The 20,020-nt window shown below is 42.4% G+C and overlaps 1 protein-coding gene across 2 annotated transcripts; it reads right to left on the bottom strand.

The window, feature by feature from the left end:
• Positions 1-1,842: 1,842 nt before the first annotated feature.
• LITAF (lipopolysaccharide induced TNF factor) lies at positions 1,843-19,332 on the bottom strand. 2 transcript variants are annotated; one of them, XM_041120216.1, is made up of 7 exons: positions 19,317-19,332; positions 12,897-12,954; positions 12,546-12,655; positions 12,411-12,450; positions 4,153-4,335; positions 3,589-3,745; positions 1,843-3,255 (listed from the first exon to the last, which is right to left on the bottom strand). In XM_041120216.1, exons 1-7 carry the CDS (start codon positions 19,317-19,319, stop codon positions 3,147-3,149), a joined length of 660 nt encoding a protein of 219 aa, XP_040976150.1. In that variant the 5' UTR covers positions 19,320-19,332; the 3' UTR covers positions 1,843-3,146. The 2 variants fall into 2 exon arrangements, with proteins under 2 accessions (XP_040976150.1, XP_040976151.1); XM_041120217.1 differs by lacking the exons at positions 12,897-12,954; positions 19,317-19,332 and adding an exon at positions 13,715-15,028.
• Between the last annotated feature and the right edge of the window lie 688 nt (positions 19,333-20,020).

Raw genomic sequence — 20,020 nt, 5'->3', positions numbered from 1 at the left:
TCATCATGCGAGGCTGGAGGATTTCGGATGGCCTATGCCCCTTCCTTACTTTTTTGTGGAAATAGCATCAGCACGTAAAGTCAGCATGCCACTTCTGTATCTATCAACAGAGGGAAAACTATTCGTTCACGACTCAACTTGCTTGTTAACAAATTGACCAAAAAGTTGCTTAATAAAAATAGTAAATTTCAATGCATTAAAACAAAATTGTTTGAGGTATTAATCTTGCCTTCCTGTATTTTCTGCACCTCAAAAAAAAAAAAAAAAGAAAAAAGAAAGAAAAAAGTACTTCAGACATGAAAAAAAGCAGGGTATTCTTGCACAATTAGGGAATCTTCCTGACTGAGTATAATTATATTTGATATCTGTTTTCTCCCTACTGGTCACTGGTATGTAAAAGCATAGCCACATCTATGTGTGTTTGTTTAGTTGTATTGCAAGTGGAAGTTTTACCCAAAGAAGTTTTAACTGAAAAAATATTTAAAAGGGCCCTAGTTGCAGGAAAACATGTGTCTCTGTGTATAAACAGTTGGTCTGCAGGCCAGAGAATGCAGCAAATATCAAAGACTTGGCCCAAGTGAGACTCTGAAAAATTTCACCCTGTAATTCCATTTCTTGACTTCATTTTAACATTTCAGCCTTCGTGTGTTTGGAAACATTCCAAAAGTTATAATTTTCTGATTACAAGCACTAGATATGAAAGACAGGTTTTATTTTAAATATAATGTTTTAAAAACAAACAGTAACTTCAACGTAATCAAACACAAAGCACTTTCACACAAAGCAAGTTATGTCCTGCATTTGTCTGGCTAAAGTAAGTTTAACAAAGCAAGTTACTTTGGCACATTCTGTAGGTAATTCCATAGACAAGAGAACAAACACAGGCTTTGTATTTAAGGAAATTTAAGTATAGAGGAGGCAGCAGAAAGTTTTGCAGAATGCTTAATTAGGTGGAATAGCTGCCAACTTTATGTGACCTATTCTCAATCCATACAAGGAATTTAAAAGAGATGCAATGGACTGAGCCCATGAAATAAAATAAAATGCCACATAATTATTTTTTTTGGTCTGTGTTCTTCTGCATTCTGGTGCCACCACCTCAGATTTTCCAACCACCACTTTGTAAAGAAAAGGGGAGCTAAGGTAATAACAATTTGAAGACTTACTCACCAAATGAATATACAGGAGGATTATCCAGACCAGATTGACATGGGTACTAAAAGAACTAAAACCCTCCCCTCCCCATCATGCAAGCAAACATCAAGTTTGGAAACACTTCATGCTTCATTGCTTCTTCCCGTCTTGCTCTCATGATAAACTGACAAGAAGTACATTTTCTGTGAAATCCAGTGAGGGGAGAGGGGAGGGGATACTGCTTTACAGGAACCCAGGAAGTTAAAAATCACTGCCTGTGTCATCAGAACAGACAATTCAACGGAGCCTCACCCAGGCCCTTGAAGAACATGGAAAGCATTACAGTGGTGCAGCAGCAGACAAAAAACACAAGCTAGTACTGCATCATGGAAGTGGAAAGCTACAAAACTATGAGCTTTTTATCTCCATCATTATCTTGCCAGTTAGTAGCTACTGATATAAAAATTTATGGTACAGGGAGACATATGATCAGAAACCTCTTCCAAATGCACAAGCTCTTAAACCACTTGCAGACTGACCCACAAGCAGCAGCAGTTTACAAAAAGCAATTAACACAAGGCCTAGAGGTTGTATTTGTGATCCATGAAACTCCTGGATTTCTTAACGTGAAGTATTGGAAGACTTCTGTAAAGTTAACTTATACCAAATATTTATAGAAGGCACATTTTTCAAGAACAGTAAATCCAGTACTTTTTAGTTGTATTTATTTTAGCTTTTTACTTTTACAGAGATTAATACAGTGTTAGCATCATAGCCTTGTTTAAACACCTGTCTGCCTTTTTTAGACAGGTATCATTCAAATGCATCAAGATGTTATTTGGACAAGTCTGCTGCTTATGACATGGTAAAATGCTTCAACCTTCAGAGCCTCGTTCCCTAATTTTTTGTGATCATTGTCTTAAATAAGCATATCCAGCTTAAGTTTCTGAAAACAGAACTTCTCTTTCATTTAGAAAAATCAGAGTAAAAGTCTAAATAATCAAAGAAACTCCTTAACAAACATGTTACCTTCTTAATGAAGAAAGACTAATTAACAAACAGATCAACAATTAAAAGCCCAGGTCCTGTATCTGTGTTTTGCAGGTGGAAGTCAAGCCTTAAGATAAGGCTGAGATTTGTTTATGATCTATCAGTTGACTTATGTAAATGTACAAGGAAGTTTTCCAATGCTATAACGATGGGCATTTCCACTGGGGTGGAGATAAAAGAACACTTCACAGACTTATAAATCTGCAGTAAAAAAAAAAACAACCAACCAAAAAACACTGAACAAATATCTATTAAAATTCCTGTATGAACATCTTTACTGCAGATTAGAGATATGACTAGACTCGAAACTGGCAAGGAAATTCAGGTACTAGACTGAATCACCACTGATGCACAATAACCCGAGTTGTCCATTTGGTAAAGCTGCCTCCAAAAAGGAAGAAGCCTTTAAGTTTGGTTCTCTTTCAACTAAGAAAATTTTAAAGTGAATTTTAGTGCTCATGAAAAGATGCCAACAAATCACTTCTTCTGTCAAAGAGAGGCACCTGTCTCAGAGGCAAGCAACTCCCTGCCAGTTTGTAACAGTGCTGTTGCAAAAGCATCAACACCAAGCATGAGACTGTATAGGTCTCCACAGACATTCTCCTCTTGGTCTGTGCTGAGACTACAAGCAAGCACACCGGCATCCAACGTGATTGAGACAAGATTAACTGAAGAACATCATCAACCTGTTTTGCATAAAGCAGAAAGGGAAAACATTTAGCTGCTATCAACTGGTGCTAGACTGAGTGGCCCATAAAGATTACACATAATTTTTTACAGACCTAAGTCAGAATCCCCTTCAGCAGATTCTCATTCAAACAATTTAGCAATAAACATTACTTTTGATTGGTTTCCAGTGACAGGATGCACAGAAACAACCAGAAGTCTCCATGAAACTTCAGAAAGGGCTTGTAGAGGTGCTAACCAACTTCATCAATGAATTATCAATGTTTAAACACTGCCTATAAGCGTTTGTAAGAGCCAATAAGAGCATTGCAGTTCGGACAGCTGTGATCCACATCCTTTAGGGCATCAATGCAGAAGGGAATTAAGCAGCAGCCAGCTATACACCTGCAAGTTAAAACAAAACAAAACAAAACAATCTGTTTTACCACTTGTTACATACACAAGAAGGTAAAATATATTTCCTGCAAAAGCCAGCAGTAAAACTGGTGCCATGAAGCTTTAGGAAGAACACACACGGCTATGGAGTCCATCACTCTAGTGTTCTAGAGCTGCTTTAAGGTCCTATAGGACTTAAATCCAGACGTAGGCTATTCAAACCATAAAAGGGTCAGGTCCCAGACAGAATGAGAAAGCAACAAAGCTGAAAGCCTTGTTATTCCTTTGAGCTATAAAATGTCACGTAAGAGAAAAATAAAGTACAAATTGGAATCAACCTACCCCAGCAGGCAGAGGCCACCACATGACAGCCAAGTCAAAGCTCCTGAGTCATATGAGAGACGTGTCACTATCATCTGGTTACAGGAAGGGCAGCACATCTGAACTGGGCGGTCATAAAATACTACTGGTTGCTGCACATACACTGTCTGAACTGTAACTGAGCAGAGAAATATGCTGTTTACTCAATGGGTAAATAAGGAAGAAAGGATAGTTAATTGACTTCCTCTAAGCTACAATCAGCTATTACTCTGAAATATTTGAGACTCAGAGCAATGAAACGCACAATGACAAAGAGCAATCACCATGGTATTTCCTAATGCAGAAACATACTGTCTTTAGAATAAGGCTGCATTAAAAACTGCAGAAAGCCAAATGATGCTATTGATATTAGCGCACACTGAAGGAAGAATTCACAAGAATTGATTCACGTTATTCCCTTCAAAAATATTTTTGGAAGGTGGGGAACACCTGTGAACCACAATCTTTCAACTTCCGCACAGCACCTATTACACCGCCACCTGACAGCTCCTTAACATGAGGTACAGTAGAGTTTTTCAGGCTTACTCGGGTTATTTGCTGGTGCAGGCTGTCCCAGGTATGGGGGAGGGTTCATTCCCTTCCCATCTGGTTTCTGGCCAGGTTCTGGGACAGGATAGGTGTGAGGATAGCTCACATTGATTCCTGTTGTTTCCTCATAAGAAGGTGGTGCAGAGGGGACAGGGATGCCACATGGAGCAGACATTGTATCTAAAACATAATAGAGAGAAAGTTATAACAAAAGACGTTATTTATTGAGGGCAAGTGACAACTAATTGGGCTCTATTCAGACAGAAAGCAAGAAGATCACTAGATAAAATGCACCTTTACCAGCATAAAATTTATTGACTGTTATTTGTGTCTGATAGTGTTAAATGTTAATCCTGATTTCATTGTTGTTGCTGCTTCCTTCCCTCTTCCTTTTCACAGGGTAGTTTGTACACTTTTTCCCCACCACCAATTCTTCCTTTATAAGTTAAAAATGCTAAAACAGGGACATAGGGCATCTTTATTAGCATACTAAGCTATCTGGCAGTTTCTCCCAGTTTTCCAAGAACAGTATTTCAGATCCCTCTTGTTCTCCTGAAAACTCAAACAGTATGGTAGGCCACATGGTAGTTGCTAACTAACATGAGCCTGGTTTGTGGTGAAGCTCAAATACTTTAAAAAGACTATTTATCTCTGCTGTGATTTGAAATTAAAAAATATTTATATTGAAGGAAAAAGAAACCCCAACAATTAAGTACATCCAACCCAACTCAAAGCTTTTACAGCTCTCAGGTATGTCTAAGGTCACCATTTTTGCTGCTTACCAAAGTTCAAATGAGTTTGTTACTGTGACTTTCCTCCACCCATTCTTATTTCATTACAGAGGATAAGAATGCCAACCATCGCCTTTTTCCAAAGTGGAAAGAAATGATTGTGATCTCAACCCAGACTTCCTCTCTCTCCCTGCCTACCTATTTCCTATATTCTGCCCACCAAGTTCTTTGTTGAACAATCTCTCACAGCATCAATGCTGATTAAGCATCCCCATTTTTCTCTTCCTCCTAAGGACCATCAGACAGCTCTCTGAGAGCTACACTCCATTCTCTGTTGTTGCACATTCAATCCCTCTGTATACATGCAAGTCATTTCACTCAGTACTATCTGGGAAGGGCAACCTGTATTTGGAATATTAATTCTATATTATTATAGCAATATAGAAGCTATAATTAACCATAGCACTAGTACGAATAAAAGGAATAAGAGAAATAGCACTGATGGGGGGGGGGGGAAGAAAAAAAAAAAGTATGTTAAGAAATAAAGATATCCACAACAATATAGCACTACTTTCAAAGCTTATTGCTTTGAAAACAGCAGCTTGCTAGATACATGCAGCATCTTGCTGTGTGAGACGCCAGGCATTCTAAGCACAAGCATTCTCCCCGTTGTTCATATCACATCTTGGGACACCACCGCATTGCATGGTAGTAACAGGATCTAAACATACACAATTGCTAACTTGGTAGTCACATGCTTCAGAAAACTATCTGCAAGGTTCACAGCCCAACTTCCTTTTCTACCTTATACGAAAATGACACGTCCTCCCAAAAATAAACCAAAGAGGAATGTGGTTAAGTACAGACACAAGCTGATTCAAAGCTGAACATTAAAGTTCAGACCTGGTTAAACTCTCAAGGCCAACCAGTGAACAATCCTTTCCTCACAAGCTATGGCTGTGGATTTTTACAGTCCAGGAAGTATGCTGTAATTTGGCTGTCCAATACACAGAGTCACTACACAGAAGGAAAAGAAGAGTGAAGAATCAGAGTAACATTGTCCATGAAGACCTTGTTGGCTTTCTGGCCCAGAAGACAAGACGGGGGGGGGAACAAACTACACAAAACCACCAAAACAAAACAATAAAACAAACCAGAAAAAAACCTCCAGCATAAAACCTGGCTAACCCTTAAATTGTTAAGTTGCCTTTGCAGAATTTAGTTCCTGAGAAGATGGAAGACCACAATTTCTTTCACACTGAAATCAATAGTCACAAGAGACAGTGGAGGAACAACAGTCAGTGGAGAACCAACCTACAACTGTTGTGCAATGACCTATTGCACAATAGTTTCCCACACAGTGGCCTGAATGATCCTTTTATTGTTAAGCTAGAATGACTATTTTATCACAGAATTTATTATTCCCAAGTAGAGATAACTGTTGTGAAACCATGCATCTACAGCCACCTTCTCCCAGATTACCTCATTCCATTTGGTTTACGTGGGCGGATGAAGCCCAGAATTCACTTGGTGTTTTCAGTACATTGTAATGCTTAAAAGCACCAGTTTAACAACCAATTGCATCAACAAGATTCATCCCAGGAAAGAATGTAGCTATTTTGTGCACAGATCTGGAACTTTTTCACTGCATATTCTGAAAAAGGATCTTCTCATCACCATTTCAAGATATTTGTGTAACGGCCACCCTGATATCAAAGCATCCTGGACTTCTAAATTAACACATAGAACTATGGAAGAACTGCCTAATGAACTCCCTTTTCCTTTGGTCTCCTAAAAATCTGCCTTTTTGTACTGTTTAAAATGCACCTCTTTCCACCTATCACCCAATAAATATACCACATTCTTCATTCAGAAGAACTGATCACTTTGGCAGCAAGATTGCAGAGAAGGATCCAGCAGATCTGCCAGACCAGAAGCTGAATATAAGCTTACAGCGGCATGAAAATGGCAAACACCATGCAGGGATGTGTAAGCAAAACCAGTATCTGTATGACAGATGAAAAAGTTCTGCTGCTCTGGGAAAGCCCCCATGGGAGTACATTATCTAAGAAACAAATAGATGAACAGAAAAGCACCAAGAATAATCATAAGGTCTAGAAAAGAGGACTTCTGAGAAAAAGCCAAAGAAATTGAGTTTCCTTAGTACCAAAAGGCCAGAGAGAATAACGAAGACAGACAGGTAGCAATGAAGAACAACTAAACAAACTCCTCAGAGTAAACTTTAAAGAAAACTTCAAGAAAAACTTGAAAATAATAAGCTTTTCCCTATGTCTATTAACAGACTACTTAAGCACTAGATAAATTGGCAAGAAGAGTTGTGGGACCTTCCGTCCTGAAAGTTTTAAGAAGAGTTACACATCAGAAATTATACGTCATTCAGCATTAAGTGGATTAGAGAACCTGTTCACATCCCTTCCAACTGTATTTTCCATTATTTCAACACTTGCTTTTGAAAATAAATGCAATGCCTTTTAAAATTAAACACCTATTTTCATGTATGCTGTTTCAGAAGTGAGATGCTGCATCTTCTGAAGAAAGTAAGGCCCAACCCTGAACAAACTGCTTGCAAACCAACCCCCTGCCCCTAGAGCTTATTGCAAGACTGGGTCTAGAACTAACTGAAAACCAGCTTCCTCTACTTAAAACAAAACAAACCCCACCCCCAAAAAAAACACAAACAAAACAAAACCACCACCAAACAAAAAAACAGACCAACCATGATTATAAAGAGTTTCTGAGTATCAAACTTATTCAAGCTTCAGATAAGATAGTAACTGCAGCAAATTGATATGGCAACAAGCAGTAACCCAAGGATTAGACAGTAATGAAAACAAAGGTGAGGGACATTCTAGAAAGGATTTTCAGCATTTTATTTTAGCTTAGGCAAGACTTACAGCCTGGGTTAGTAATTAAACTGCATATTAGGCTTCCCTATGCAATCTCTTAAAGCACTAATAGACTTTCCATAGTTTCCATTTGCACTTTGCTCCCTGCAGATACGCACAGAGCAGCTTATAACTTTAATCTCTTATATAAAATACCACTGATACAGACATGTCTGGAAAGAGCAGCTAATATATAATGCCTGATTACAAAGAGGACAAAAGATTAATATTACAAATTAACCACCAGATCGTATAAAAAGTGATACAGAATCTTAAGCATCCATATACAATAGGGAAAACTTGAATTTCTAACACATTAACAAACTGTACCCAGCTACTTACAAAAACAGCAGCAATTTACAAATTGAAAGATAAAAAGGCACAAAAGCAAGATGATGGCAGAAGCAGAAACTGAACCTACAAGTTTTATCTTCTCAAAGCAGACTCTCAAATACTGCTCCCAAATAATTCAAAAGGGAAGACTGTTTGGTGACAGGTACCTGACTGCAAGAAAAAACAAAGGATAAGACAGGTAACTTTTTGGTGTATTTGACTTCCCTGTTATCTGGAGGTAGCATATATGCAAAACATTAGGCAATATTAAGGCTATCTCAAACCAGGATATGCAAACATTGAAAGACCAACAAGCACACTAAATGCAAGACCAGGCCTTTTACACTGATACACAAGAAGTTTCCATTTACATCTGGAAGTTTCAGATCCAAACACCATTAAGCACAAAGAAGAACTGCGCAGTTCTAGATTCTGTTCCCAGACTCACTACTCTTTTGCTTCGAGTCTTTACAGATGCATGTGGTAAGACAAAGACCAATGGCTTCAGCTACCCATCCCACATTCTTCTGCTCGTCCAGGTGCACAATAGTAAGGTGTACATTGACTCACTGTGCCCAGCTGCACTATAACTTTGGGCAGATGAGTCACTAGACTCCAGAGAAGAATAAAGCAGCAAGAGTACCAGCTCCCTTCCCGATCTTTCTTTTTTGTTCTTTTGCTCAACAGAAAGAAACACAAGTACTTAGAGCTGCGAGCACTTTTCTCAGCCCAAATAATTTCCTTCACAAGCACACACTGGAACAACACTGGCATGGGACAAAGCACTAGTTCAGTCCTTTCTGCAGAGGTCCATTGCTCTACATACAGAAGAAACTTAGCATAAGGGGAGGGAAAAGGCTGGTAAAAGCCACAGCATTCACAAACCACCCTATTCAAATAAAATCAGATTAGTTATTTACGCTGGCTGGAGAGACCAGGAAGACAAGTAACAAATTCTACTGACAGAAGGATGCATGGATACCCTTCTCTCCAATGGAGAGTGCGGCACAGCGCTATGTCACTTTTACAACTGCACTAAAGCCACATGAATTTGGGGGAATGGAAGCCTTTTGATACTGTTGAATAGTAAAACTCAGCGGTGTGGAGCAGTTTTTACAGGGTTTTGCATTTTGCAAAATCGTATTCCAGCTAATTCAAACACTCCCCCCCCATTTTAATTCCTAAACTCCAACTCCATGCAGCAATTTGAAACCAGAAGCAGTGTCTGCATTTGCTCCCTACCCAGAACTGCCAATTTTAACACAGCAAGAGAATTTGCAGGCTGTACCAGAAAAAAAAAAAAAGCACACCACCTGGCTACACCTTTCTTTTATCTTGCTACTGGGGAAAATGAATTAAGTGAATCAGAACTAAGGTAACTTATCAGAAGAACTTATTAACCAAGCATTCATTATAAACCCAAGATTCTTAAAGCCTTTTATCATGGGCTTCAGGGTTTGTATTTGACTAAAATCATCCAAGATAAAACTTTGACTTGAAATTAGCAGCATGCTTAGAGACAGCTCCACATTGCAGAAGGATTCAGCAGGGTTATAGCTCATCAGATGAGACAACTGTCCAATGATGTTTATGTAATCAACTAAAATATAAAAATAAAATGTAAAAAATTACCTACAGTTTTTTTTTTTTTTTTAAATAGCTGCATAGCATTCCTCAGTACACCCTCCCACAACATGGGTTTGTAAAAAGTTGGGCAGCTCCTTCAGAATGCTAATTGAAATATCGAACTGTAAAACCTAGTGTAGATGAGGAAGACTCTTACTCTGACCTTCTTCATCAAGATGCATACAGGCATTACAGGGAAAATAAGAAAGAACGTATGTTTATCACAGTCCAGAAGCTACACAGGCCTTAACGTGCCCAAAACAATAAGTTGCTCTACGATAACCTATACCTGCTACATCTGACAGATAATACACATTCACACATTAACTTATGCCATCGTCTGTTCTAGAAGGGGAAATATATTCAAGATTCCCTCCCTCCCAAGGGGCAGATTTCCTGTAAGAGTGTTAGGGCACCATTATCTGTGTCATGTTCCCAAATACAGAGACAGATAAAGCTACAGGGCTACAGTCATCTTCCCCTTCCCTCCCCACACTCCATTCATGACGCAGACCAGTCAGGGTCAGTCTGGCTCACATGCCTTTCACGCACCTTCACCTAGTGATAATCACGGTAACTACAAATTGTCCTCTCCACACCCAAAACTGAACATATATCTATTGCCATTTTCTCACCATAGGATGCATCCCCCATCTTATGAAAACTTTTTGATACTGCCCAGATCAGTATGTTAACACTACATAGTTTAAAACTGCAGTCTTTTTCTGAAGACGGAATACAAATGTGTATTCTAAGAATGCAGAAAAATACCTTTTGCCCAAGGACGAATGGGGGGAAAAAAAACAAACCCAAAACAGGAGAGGGAACAAGTCAAAAGCAGCAAAGTCAAGTCATTTATGCCTTACCCAACAATTACAGATGAATCATTAGGCAACAATTTTTTTAATTCCAGCTAGTTTCCTGACCTGCACCAGAGTCTAGTAGAAATGGATTCCATAGCAGCACACAGGTAACAGCAACAGCACCTCAAGGATAACTGTGGGTAGACAATCTCTCTGCCCCTTATCAGCAGGGAAGAAAAAAAACGTCTGCGCAGTCCCCACACTAACACACCATGCGAGGAAAAACTTATGTGCAGAAGTGTTGCTCCTGGGAAGCAGAGAAGATGGAGGAAACTGTAGTGTCTCCCTGTCCAGCCAAACCTGAGCCTGACACCTGCTTTTAACGCAACAGCAAGTACTGCTCCTCTAAGAATGGAAGAACAAATACACTTACTACCTTACAGAACAATTTTCCTTAACTGAAATCTTCCTTAGCCACTCAGGTACAGACCAAAAATGGTCTGCTTGCTTTTAAATAGGCTCCCCTGAAATGAAATAATTAGTTGTATATGCTTGAAGTCCTTCCGAAACAAACTTTAGAGTAAAGAAAATATAATTTTTAGTTTAAATCAGAGTGTATGTCTGTCATAAGAAATTTTTATAAAAGATAACCACAGTTAGCTATATGAAATTTGAACTAAGAACATTTTCATTGTTTGGTATGGATTTACAACTTTTCTGGTTTTAATCAAAAGAAATTTTTATCCTTAAAACAGTGCAATAGCAAATGTCCTAAATCAATCTAAGACCATTTCTACAAAAAAAAAGATCCAACCTGCCACTTCACCACTATGGAGTGAGTTTTCAGCCACATCAGTTCCTTAGTCTCACCAGCCACACAGTAGCATAAATGCTAGTGTTACAAGGGGAGATGGCAACAACATTCATGCAAGGGAACATATACAGATCATGAAACCAGAACCAATGTCTCAGACCACCTGTTTTTACTTTCACAGAGCATCATTCCAAAACTCAGAATCAATACATATGCATTCTCAGCAAGAGGAGGGACATTTCCATTACGCATGTTTATTAGGATCACTTAGAAAAGAAGTACATAGTTTATTTTTATCTTCTGCTGTAAGGAACGTTGCTAAATGTGAATTTATCTGAACGCATTACATCAAATTGCTTTCTAGAGTATTTCTACTGAGAGGTACAACACACTAGCAAAGATGCAAGGCAAGGACAAGAAAATAAAGTAAGACTGTATCTGGCTATCCAAGTGATGAACAAGATGGCAATATCATCAAGAAAGCATACCTTTATTAAGAGCATAAGAAGTGATTATTTTTTTAGATTTCCTAGCAGTTTTCATTTTTTCAGGGACTTTTATTGAATGGTTGGATGAAAAGGAACAACAAGACGTACGTAAATTCGGTCATTCACGTTGGGGTGCAAGACAGCAGATCTCAAGCAGGAACATACTAGGTTCTACCCAGGAGGGAGAGACAGTGCTGGGTACCCCTGTTGGCAGCACAGCAGAGGAGCTGGCAGGAGAAATGGGGCTAGAGGAAGGCTGCAAAACAGCATGGCGCATGAGGGGCTTCAGCTGAGCAAGGGAGCAGACACCACTGAGAACAAAACCAGAAGATTCGCATGGTTGCCAGGAGCACAAGAGCCAAGCCACTGTCTCCCCGCCACCGCCATCCAGTCCTGAAAGCTTATACCTTGTCTCAGAAACTTCTGCCAGACTCTCGACTCCTGCTGCTCTATTCCCAGCCCAACCACCTTCTCCTGGATATAATGTCCTTCACATAACCCCACTGCACAACCTTATTCCAAGAAGCTATGCAGCTCAATTTGAAAGACATTACCTAAGCCAGCCTCAAAGCGCAGAGTACAGCACAGCCTGCACTGGGTGGGGAGAGAAACACTGGGAAAAAAAAAAAAAAAAAAAAACAGGTGGTGTCGGGCACTAAGAAAAAAAAAATTTTAAAAATTTGACTTACCTGGATTGTTGCACGTTTGTTACACACAGCAGAAAGTTGCTGGCTATAGACAACTGTGGTATCTGATCTTTTAAGTCCAGGAAAACACCCACAAGGAATACCAGCAAAATCTGTAGGCAACACACACAAGGGCAAACAACGGATTAGTTAGAAGGAAACAGAAGCTACAACTAGATAGTTTTTACTAGAAGCAAAAAAAAGTACGGTAAATAAGCCAGATAATGCAGAACTTCTCCATCAGGATCCCATCAGGCTGTAAATAACTCTGTAAGAAGAACAGAAGTAGGAAACACATTTTGGAACAGAAAGCTATAACAGAATACAAAGTCAAAGGGTCTTGAACAACCTCACCTAAGCAGGTTGCTGATCCAAATGACCTCTGGAGATCCCTCGTCCAACCTAAATTACTCTGTAATAACCCAGGAAAGTGAAGTTAGGTTACTGTACAAGAAAAAGATTAAAGGTCCAGTTCTGTTTTTATCCATACACTAAAGACTAAATACTAAGTTATGACAAAAATGGTGCAAAAACATACCAATTGTGATGTAAACAAAACAAATTAATTTGCTTTAATGTCTTCTTCACTGAGGACAATTCTCCAGAACATTGCCTGAATTGCTGGGCTGTCTCCATTGCTGCCCTCTTGGTTCACGTCAGACAAGCACTAATTCATCCCCAGTACAGAGCCCGGCAGCAACAATAGGCACTGTATGGCTATTAAATACTCCTTGTGCCCCAAGTACTATTGTACACCTAGTGGAATGCAGATTCTGGATCAGTATCGTGATATCAAAAGGAAGCTAGGTTTTATTAGTGGACCTGACTTTTTTTTTTTTCCCCTTACTTCACAAGACATAATGTAAATATATATACATTTGGGAACACAGGAACTTCAGACCATTTTAAGACAAGCTTGAATCTTCTTGCTTTTGTGAGATATTCTAGAAACTCCAGTCTATCAAAGTTCCAAACTTTATAAAAAGTTTTAGCCTCAACTCACAACCAGCTTCTCTTGTCTCTACATCATCCTTTAAGCAGTTATATATCCTACTGTTTATCTCATATACTTCTACTACTGTAACTTCTCAACTAGAGTTCTCAACCACTGCCTCCTGTCTGGTAAACCTCTGCTGGTCTTGCAACATCCATGTTGCCTCCTCACCACTCATGTCTGTATCTGTCCATGTCAACACTGCTGCCCTCCAGGATCACCCATCTTTTCCTTTCCACACTGTACCTAGGAATAATCAATGGCCACCCCGCACCAGCTGAGCAAGCGCAGAGCTCAGTTACACAGCCAGTCAGCCTCAGTGCCTCTGCAGCTGCATGGGCCAATTCCTCTGTTGAGTCAGTAGCCAGCACTGACTTTCCTTATTGTGTATACCACCTACACACCTGTCTGCATACCAAAAAGAAAAAAAAGTAATCTAAAATGGTTGTTGGTTCCTGCTCTGGTAAGCTGTTTATTCAGCCTTTCCCTCACTTACCATCCAAAAATCTCTCCCTTAAGCATTCAACTACAAGGATAAGGCTCTGTGGACACACATCTCCAGACTGCAAACCTCAAAGAAAGTGTGTGTTATTTCTAAGTAACATAAACAAGTTCTTTCGTAATCCACAACTGCTCTTCCCCAACCACGCCAATTCCTGTACATGTTTCCATGGTCATTCTTCAAAGTTGTAAAATAGGCCTCAGGTAGCATCTCTTGATTTTACACTTTTTCTGACCATGTCTCTCAAGTCAAAAAGCCCTTTCAACACCTGAAAGATGCCTACAGAAAACTTCACAGGTACAAAAGACAACATGGAAAGAAAAATAATTTCAGGCTTAAGTGTCTGACTAGGACTGGAGTCACTCCATCCACACAAAGTACAGCTAAGACCCAGCACACAAGCTTCCCAACAATGACACAAGCCTCTTCACTTTCCTGGAGTGCAGAAAAGTCTCTGGAATATTGCTGATTGCCTTCCTTACACGACACAGCTTTCATCAGAATTTCAGTGAAGTCTATAAACTTTTCCATAAAGAACTTGTCACAAGTTTGGTCACTCTTCCAGGTTACACCAGACTAATCTGCTGCACTGGAGGCATGGTAATACATTAGTAAACACTATGGATGTTTACACATTCCAGTAGTCCCACGGTCTTCCCAGTAGACTAAGCAGAAATGCGGAAGGGTTTATTAGAAAGGGAATTGTGTACTCAGTCTAGTGTGGGTTTTACAGTAGCCACGTAGCTAGGGCAAACACGGGAGCTGGTACAGAAGGAACAGACGTGGCTACAGGTGCAGTGCATACGCAGGAACAGTAATTGTGGTAACCCATCAGTTCCCTGAGGACAGGCGTTGATCTTTCACATCATTGCCTTTGGCAGACTGAAGAGGGAACAAGACAGCAGTCAAAGATGACAAAACTCAGTAAGTTTTTGTGACGATATTTGTAGTATCAAATATTCCACAGCTGTATTTTTAAAAACCACTGACCTCCTGTTTTCTTTAGAAAAAGAAGTTTCCCCTTGTGACTAATCTACAAGACCTGATCAACTGTCCCCAGTCACAGTGTACTGGTTTTGGCTGGGAGTGCACAAGAAGTTGGGAGGGGACACAGCCAGGACAGCTGACCCCAACTGACCAAAAGGATATTCCATACCATATGACATCATGCTCAGCAATAAAACTAGGGGGGAGGCTGGCAGGGATTACAATTTTTGTTATTAATTTATTTTAATTATTAAACTGTTCTTATCTCAACCCACAAGTTTTCTCACTTTTACCCTTCCCATTCTCTTCTCCCCATCCCATGGAGGGCAGTGAACAAGCAGCTATGTGGTGCTTTGTTGCTGGCAGGGGTTAAACCACAACACACAGCTCCTTCTGTGGCACAGGCACTGCGCAACCGAAGACTATTCTCACCTCTGCTTTACTGAAGAGTGAGTTCTAAGCAGCCAACGCCCTTTCATAGATTTCAAAATGGTCATGAGCATAACTTCAGCATTAACACTTCTCATCTTGATATTTAACATTCAATACTTATTTTTAAATGATGTCACATTTTTCATTTCTTACCACTGACTAGTTTTGGACAGCTGGTTCAATTTAAAAATGACTGCTATGCTTTTTTGCCCTTTTTTTTTTTTTTTCCTCCCCCCTTCCTGGAGACAGATGCAAACAGGTCTTGTGTCTTTGCAGCGCTTGGCAGCATCCCTGGCATGGCACCCACCTCTCCTGTGCTTTCCTTTTTTTTTTTTTTTTTTTTGAAGTTAAAGTTTCAAATCTGCAGCATAGACTTACCAAGTACTACAGCGAATGGTATAAAACTAAAAGCAAATATCAGTCCCTTTAAGTTATCTATCAAACAGAAATTCCTAATAAAGAACAAGATATCAGGACTACAAAACAATCTCTTCCAAATACTGAGTATTGTGGAGGTAACCACAATTTCAGCTTTTCAACTTAATTTTGCTAATGCCCCTTCCGCTTTAAATGTCAACTTTGAAGAGGTATGTGAACTATTACTTCATACAGCCAGTGCAAACATGTGTCTCACAATCCAGGGCGCTACATGGACATTAGCCTGGGGACAAGAGAAGAAGGTAATAACCCACCCCTCTGCTTGGTATTGGGGAAAAAAAAAAAAAAAAAAAAAAAAAAAGAGAGAGAGAGAGAATTACTTACAAATACAGGTTTCCTCACCCAGCTTGGCCAAGCAAATATGTTGCTGTCCTTCCCTTACTCTTTATCTCTTGCTAAAATTTGACATGATTGAATCCCCTAAATTAAACAATTCCTGCTCAGTCCTCTTCACTAGAAATCCCAAGCTGCTCTCCAACACCACCGGTTAATTATAGGGACTCCCTGCACAAAGGAGTTTAAGACAGCTGCTGATCAGCAGCACCTGGAATGAAACACAGGTTGATGGCTAATCTTTTTTTTTAAACAATCAGGCAGGATATACAGGTTTATCAGAGCACTTGAGATTTTTGCAGTGTGCAGCAGCAAGCTGTAGCACAGCACGAGCTTGGGCTACCATCTTGGTCATCTGAACTCTGGACAATAACCTCCTAGTTTAAAATAATATTTCTCAGCAGGTTGGTAAAGTTGTGTAAATTTCTCAGGCGTTTGTGAGAGAATAAAATTCAGTAATATTTACAAAAAAGACTTTGATATATATTATTTTAGTATGACAACCAATGCCATTCGCGTCACACTGAATTTTATACTGTCAAAATAGAAATGATACTACACAGCGTGTTCTCCCCAGCAGGAAAGCTTACAGACATTGAGTGTGTTCCCTTTACCGAGTAATCAACAATCTCAGAACCATCCCGTGCGCGGCTCCAACTCGGGTCCTGGCGAGGCCGGTAAACCCCCTCCCTGGGGCAGGGCCGGGCCGTTTTGGCGCAAACTGCTGCCGCGCCGCTCTCCAGCCCATTCCCTGAGGAAAGGGACACTTTCCGCCCCAGCCTGGCTGCCGCCTGCAACAGTTGGGTTTCGCTTCCCTTACGGCTCGCAGCTTCGGCTCCGGCCTCGCCGGCCCCGCAGCCGAGAGGGCTGGAGCCGCCGCCCACGGCCTCTCCCGGGCCGTCTCCTGACCGTCCCGCCGGGACCGGGACCGCGACCGGGACCGCGCCGCCCGCGGCACCGCTGGCGTCCGCGAAGCCCCGGCTCCCCCAGCGCCCCGGGGGCTCCTGCGCGGCGGGACCGGCCCGCCGAGCCGCGGCGGCTCCCCCACCCCGCAGCCGGGCCGTGGGGGTCCGGCCCCGCCTGCCTGGGCGCCGCCGGCGGGCTGGGAGCGGCGGCCGGCGCTGCGCCCCCCGAAAGCGGCCCCGGCGGTGGAGCGAAGCCAGCCCCCCCCCCCCCCCACCCCGGCCCGGCCCTGGCCGCCGCGGGAGCGGGTGCCGGCGGGTCCCGTCCGGCAGCAGCCAGGCTCCGGGCGGCGCGACACGGCCCGGCGCGCCCAGCGTCGCCCGCAGCGGCCCCGCGGCCCTTACCGCTCCGCAGCGGGTGCGTGCGTGCCTGCCTGCCCGCCCTCCTCTCTCCGCTCGGGTGAAGCCACCGCCCCGCAGCGCTTGTCCCGTCCCCACGCTCGCCCTTCTCCTCGCCTTCCCCCGAGATACGCGAGCGAGGGAGCGAGCGCCCGCGGCGCGGCTGCCTCGGCGGGACAGTCCGCCCCCCCAAGCCTGGGCCCGGGACAGGCCCCGCCCGGGGCCGAGCCGGTCGGAGGGAGCCGCCGCCCCCCGGAGCCACCTCCCCGGGTGGGAGCGGAGCCAGCGCGTCCCGCACCTGGGAGCGGCGCGTCTGGGCACCGGCGGGAGAAGGAGGAAAGCAGAAGAGGAACAACAAAAAAAAAAAAGTCTGTGGAAGTACAAAGACGACGGACGCGCACCGCCGTAACTCTGCCAGACAGACAAACGGCCGGTCCTAGGTGCTGGGGAACTTTGCAGCTCTTCCCGAGAGGCTTACTCGCAGATTAACAAATTAAAGCAAGTGATCTTCAACTTTCCCATCATCAGCGCAGCCAGACTCCACATTTTGTAGCGCAGGAGGAAAAAACCCTCCCCTACTTCTGCAATACCCCTTATGTTACCAAGATCAGTCGTTTCAGACAACACCGTATGCAAGAAAACATAAAATGATCAAAGAAAACTTCAAGAGATAGAGCGATTTTAACTAGTGCCTTTACAGGCAATTAAATTGGATTCAGTCTTTGGAAAATACAGACTACGTCACTCCTTCCTCTATTCAGCGCAACAGCTCAAAGATAAGACAGAAAATTAATTACTGGCCAGATCCCTGAACGGGACTCCACAAGGACTGCCTCACTCGCTATCGTTTAGGTGAACCAGTTGTCAAGACGTAGTATTTAAGTGCTTTAATCTACTTTAGACTGAAGGAAGTCAATAACCCCTGAGGGCTCAGCAGGGATTGTGCATTAGGCCTTTTGGCTGAAAGCATCCAAAATCCGTGAAAGTCCTGGTTTTGTGTTTAAATCCTTTCTTGGACCTTGCCCTAAGTAACATGTATAAAGCTTCAAACCCAGAGCCGGAATTCAGGTTTCATAAGACCAAAGGGGCTCTTACCCCAAGTGACAATAAGCCCAACAGTGAGCTCTGCAGTCACAGTAATCTATTGAATCACTTGCAGGTACAGATACTCAGGGGTTTTCATCAGATGTTGGAGCACGAGGGTTCTGGCAGCATGAGTACTCCCAGTCCCCTGATTTGGGGGGGGGGGGGGGGTGATTCAGCAGCATGCGGTCCTTCCTATGAGTTAGCATTTGAACCTGAGAGTAGAACTAGACTTAGAGGTGAATAAACTTTCATCATTATCAAGAAATCACATTATACATTATGATATTTTTCTCAGAAGCAGAATATGAGTAATTTTGGCTTTGGTGCCCTGGCATAACTAAAATTGGAATAATTGTTCTCTTTGTAACTAAATCCCCTTCCCCCAGTGGCTATGAGCAGCTTAGAAGCCACAGGAGAGAGAAGCCATGACTGAACATACCTCCCAGGGTGAAATAAGGCACGACCTTCAGCTGAAAGCCTTCTTACCATGTCATGCTCTCCCATGTTTTTTGCTTACATCTAGTCAGAGGCTGGCTCACGCTACAGCTTTTACTCCTCCTTGGGGACCCCAATAACATCGCTCCATTTTGCCCTACTACTGTTTCCACCAAATGTCCAAATACAGCAGGCAGTCAGCATCCGTCTACCAGTGCACGAGCGTATTTCCTCTCAGTACCCCTCCTCCTTCCCACCTGTCTCACCATTCACCAGTTCCTCCCTTTCCAGTCCTTTGCTGGCTGGCACTGGATGAAAGAAGCATCAGCTTTATCCAGGCTGTGGCTGGCCAGGCCACTACAGCATCTGCGAGCTGCAGCCCGCTGGCCCGCCTGGGTTAGGCAGGGTGCAGGCCTGCCCTGCAGGGCAAACCCAGCACAGCTTCCCCGAAGCGGCCGCCTGTGCGGTGGGACCCACAGAAGTTCCTTCCTGCGATAGACCAAGTGACTGGGTGGGGACATGGGCAGCACCAACTCAAGGCACGCTTGAGGAAACATGGCTAGAAATTAAGGTAAAGTCTTTACTGTCTCCCCCCACCCCCCGAGCTCTGTACCTATTAGAATATTTTTGTTCTGAAGATTGTAAACATAATGTTTTTAAAAAATCATAAGAAAAAAGCCACATAACAGTTTCAGAAGCTTGAAGTAAGTCCGAACACAGTACGCTGTAACTACGAGAGCTCCACTGCATCACCTGTCCAGTGGCATGATGTCCTAGGCAGCCCCACCCGCTGTATTTGGCTGTTACATCTTTCTCCACCCTACTGAGTCATCACCAGGGCTGCTAATGGCGTCACAGAAATGGAAATGTATGCAGAATATTGTCTATATTTTGTCATCGCACTAATTGCATGTATTGTATTACAGAACACCAGTAGATGTCAGTTTAGCCCCAAGAAGTGAATGCCTGC

The sequence above is a fragment of the Aquila chrysaetos genome, chromosome 25 (genome assembly GCF_900496995.4).
Source record: "Aquila chrysaetos chrysaetos chromosome 25, bAquChr1.4, whole genome shotgun sequence".
NCBI classification, from domain to species: Eukaryota; Metazoa; Chordata; class Aves; order Accipitriformes; family Accipitridae; genus Aquila; species Aquila chrysaetos.
Note: the sequence above shows the minus strand (reverse complement) of the source record. Positions and strands in the feature narration are given on the sequence as shown.

Bases quoted from the DNA above. Each gene is read 5' to 3' on its own strand.
- LITAF (XM_041120216.1), bottom strand. The intron at 3,746-4,152 runs GTAAGCCTGAAA...TTCTCTGCTCAG, and splicing joins TGCACCAGCAAATAACCCGA to TTACAGTTCAGACAGTGTAT. The intron at 3,256-3,588 runs GTAGGTTGATTC...TTTAACTTGCAG, and splicing joins GGTGGCCTCTGCCTGCTGGG to GTGTATAGCTGGCTGCTGCT.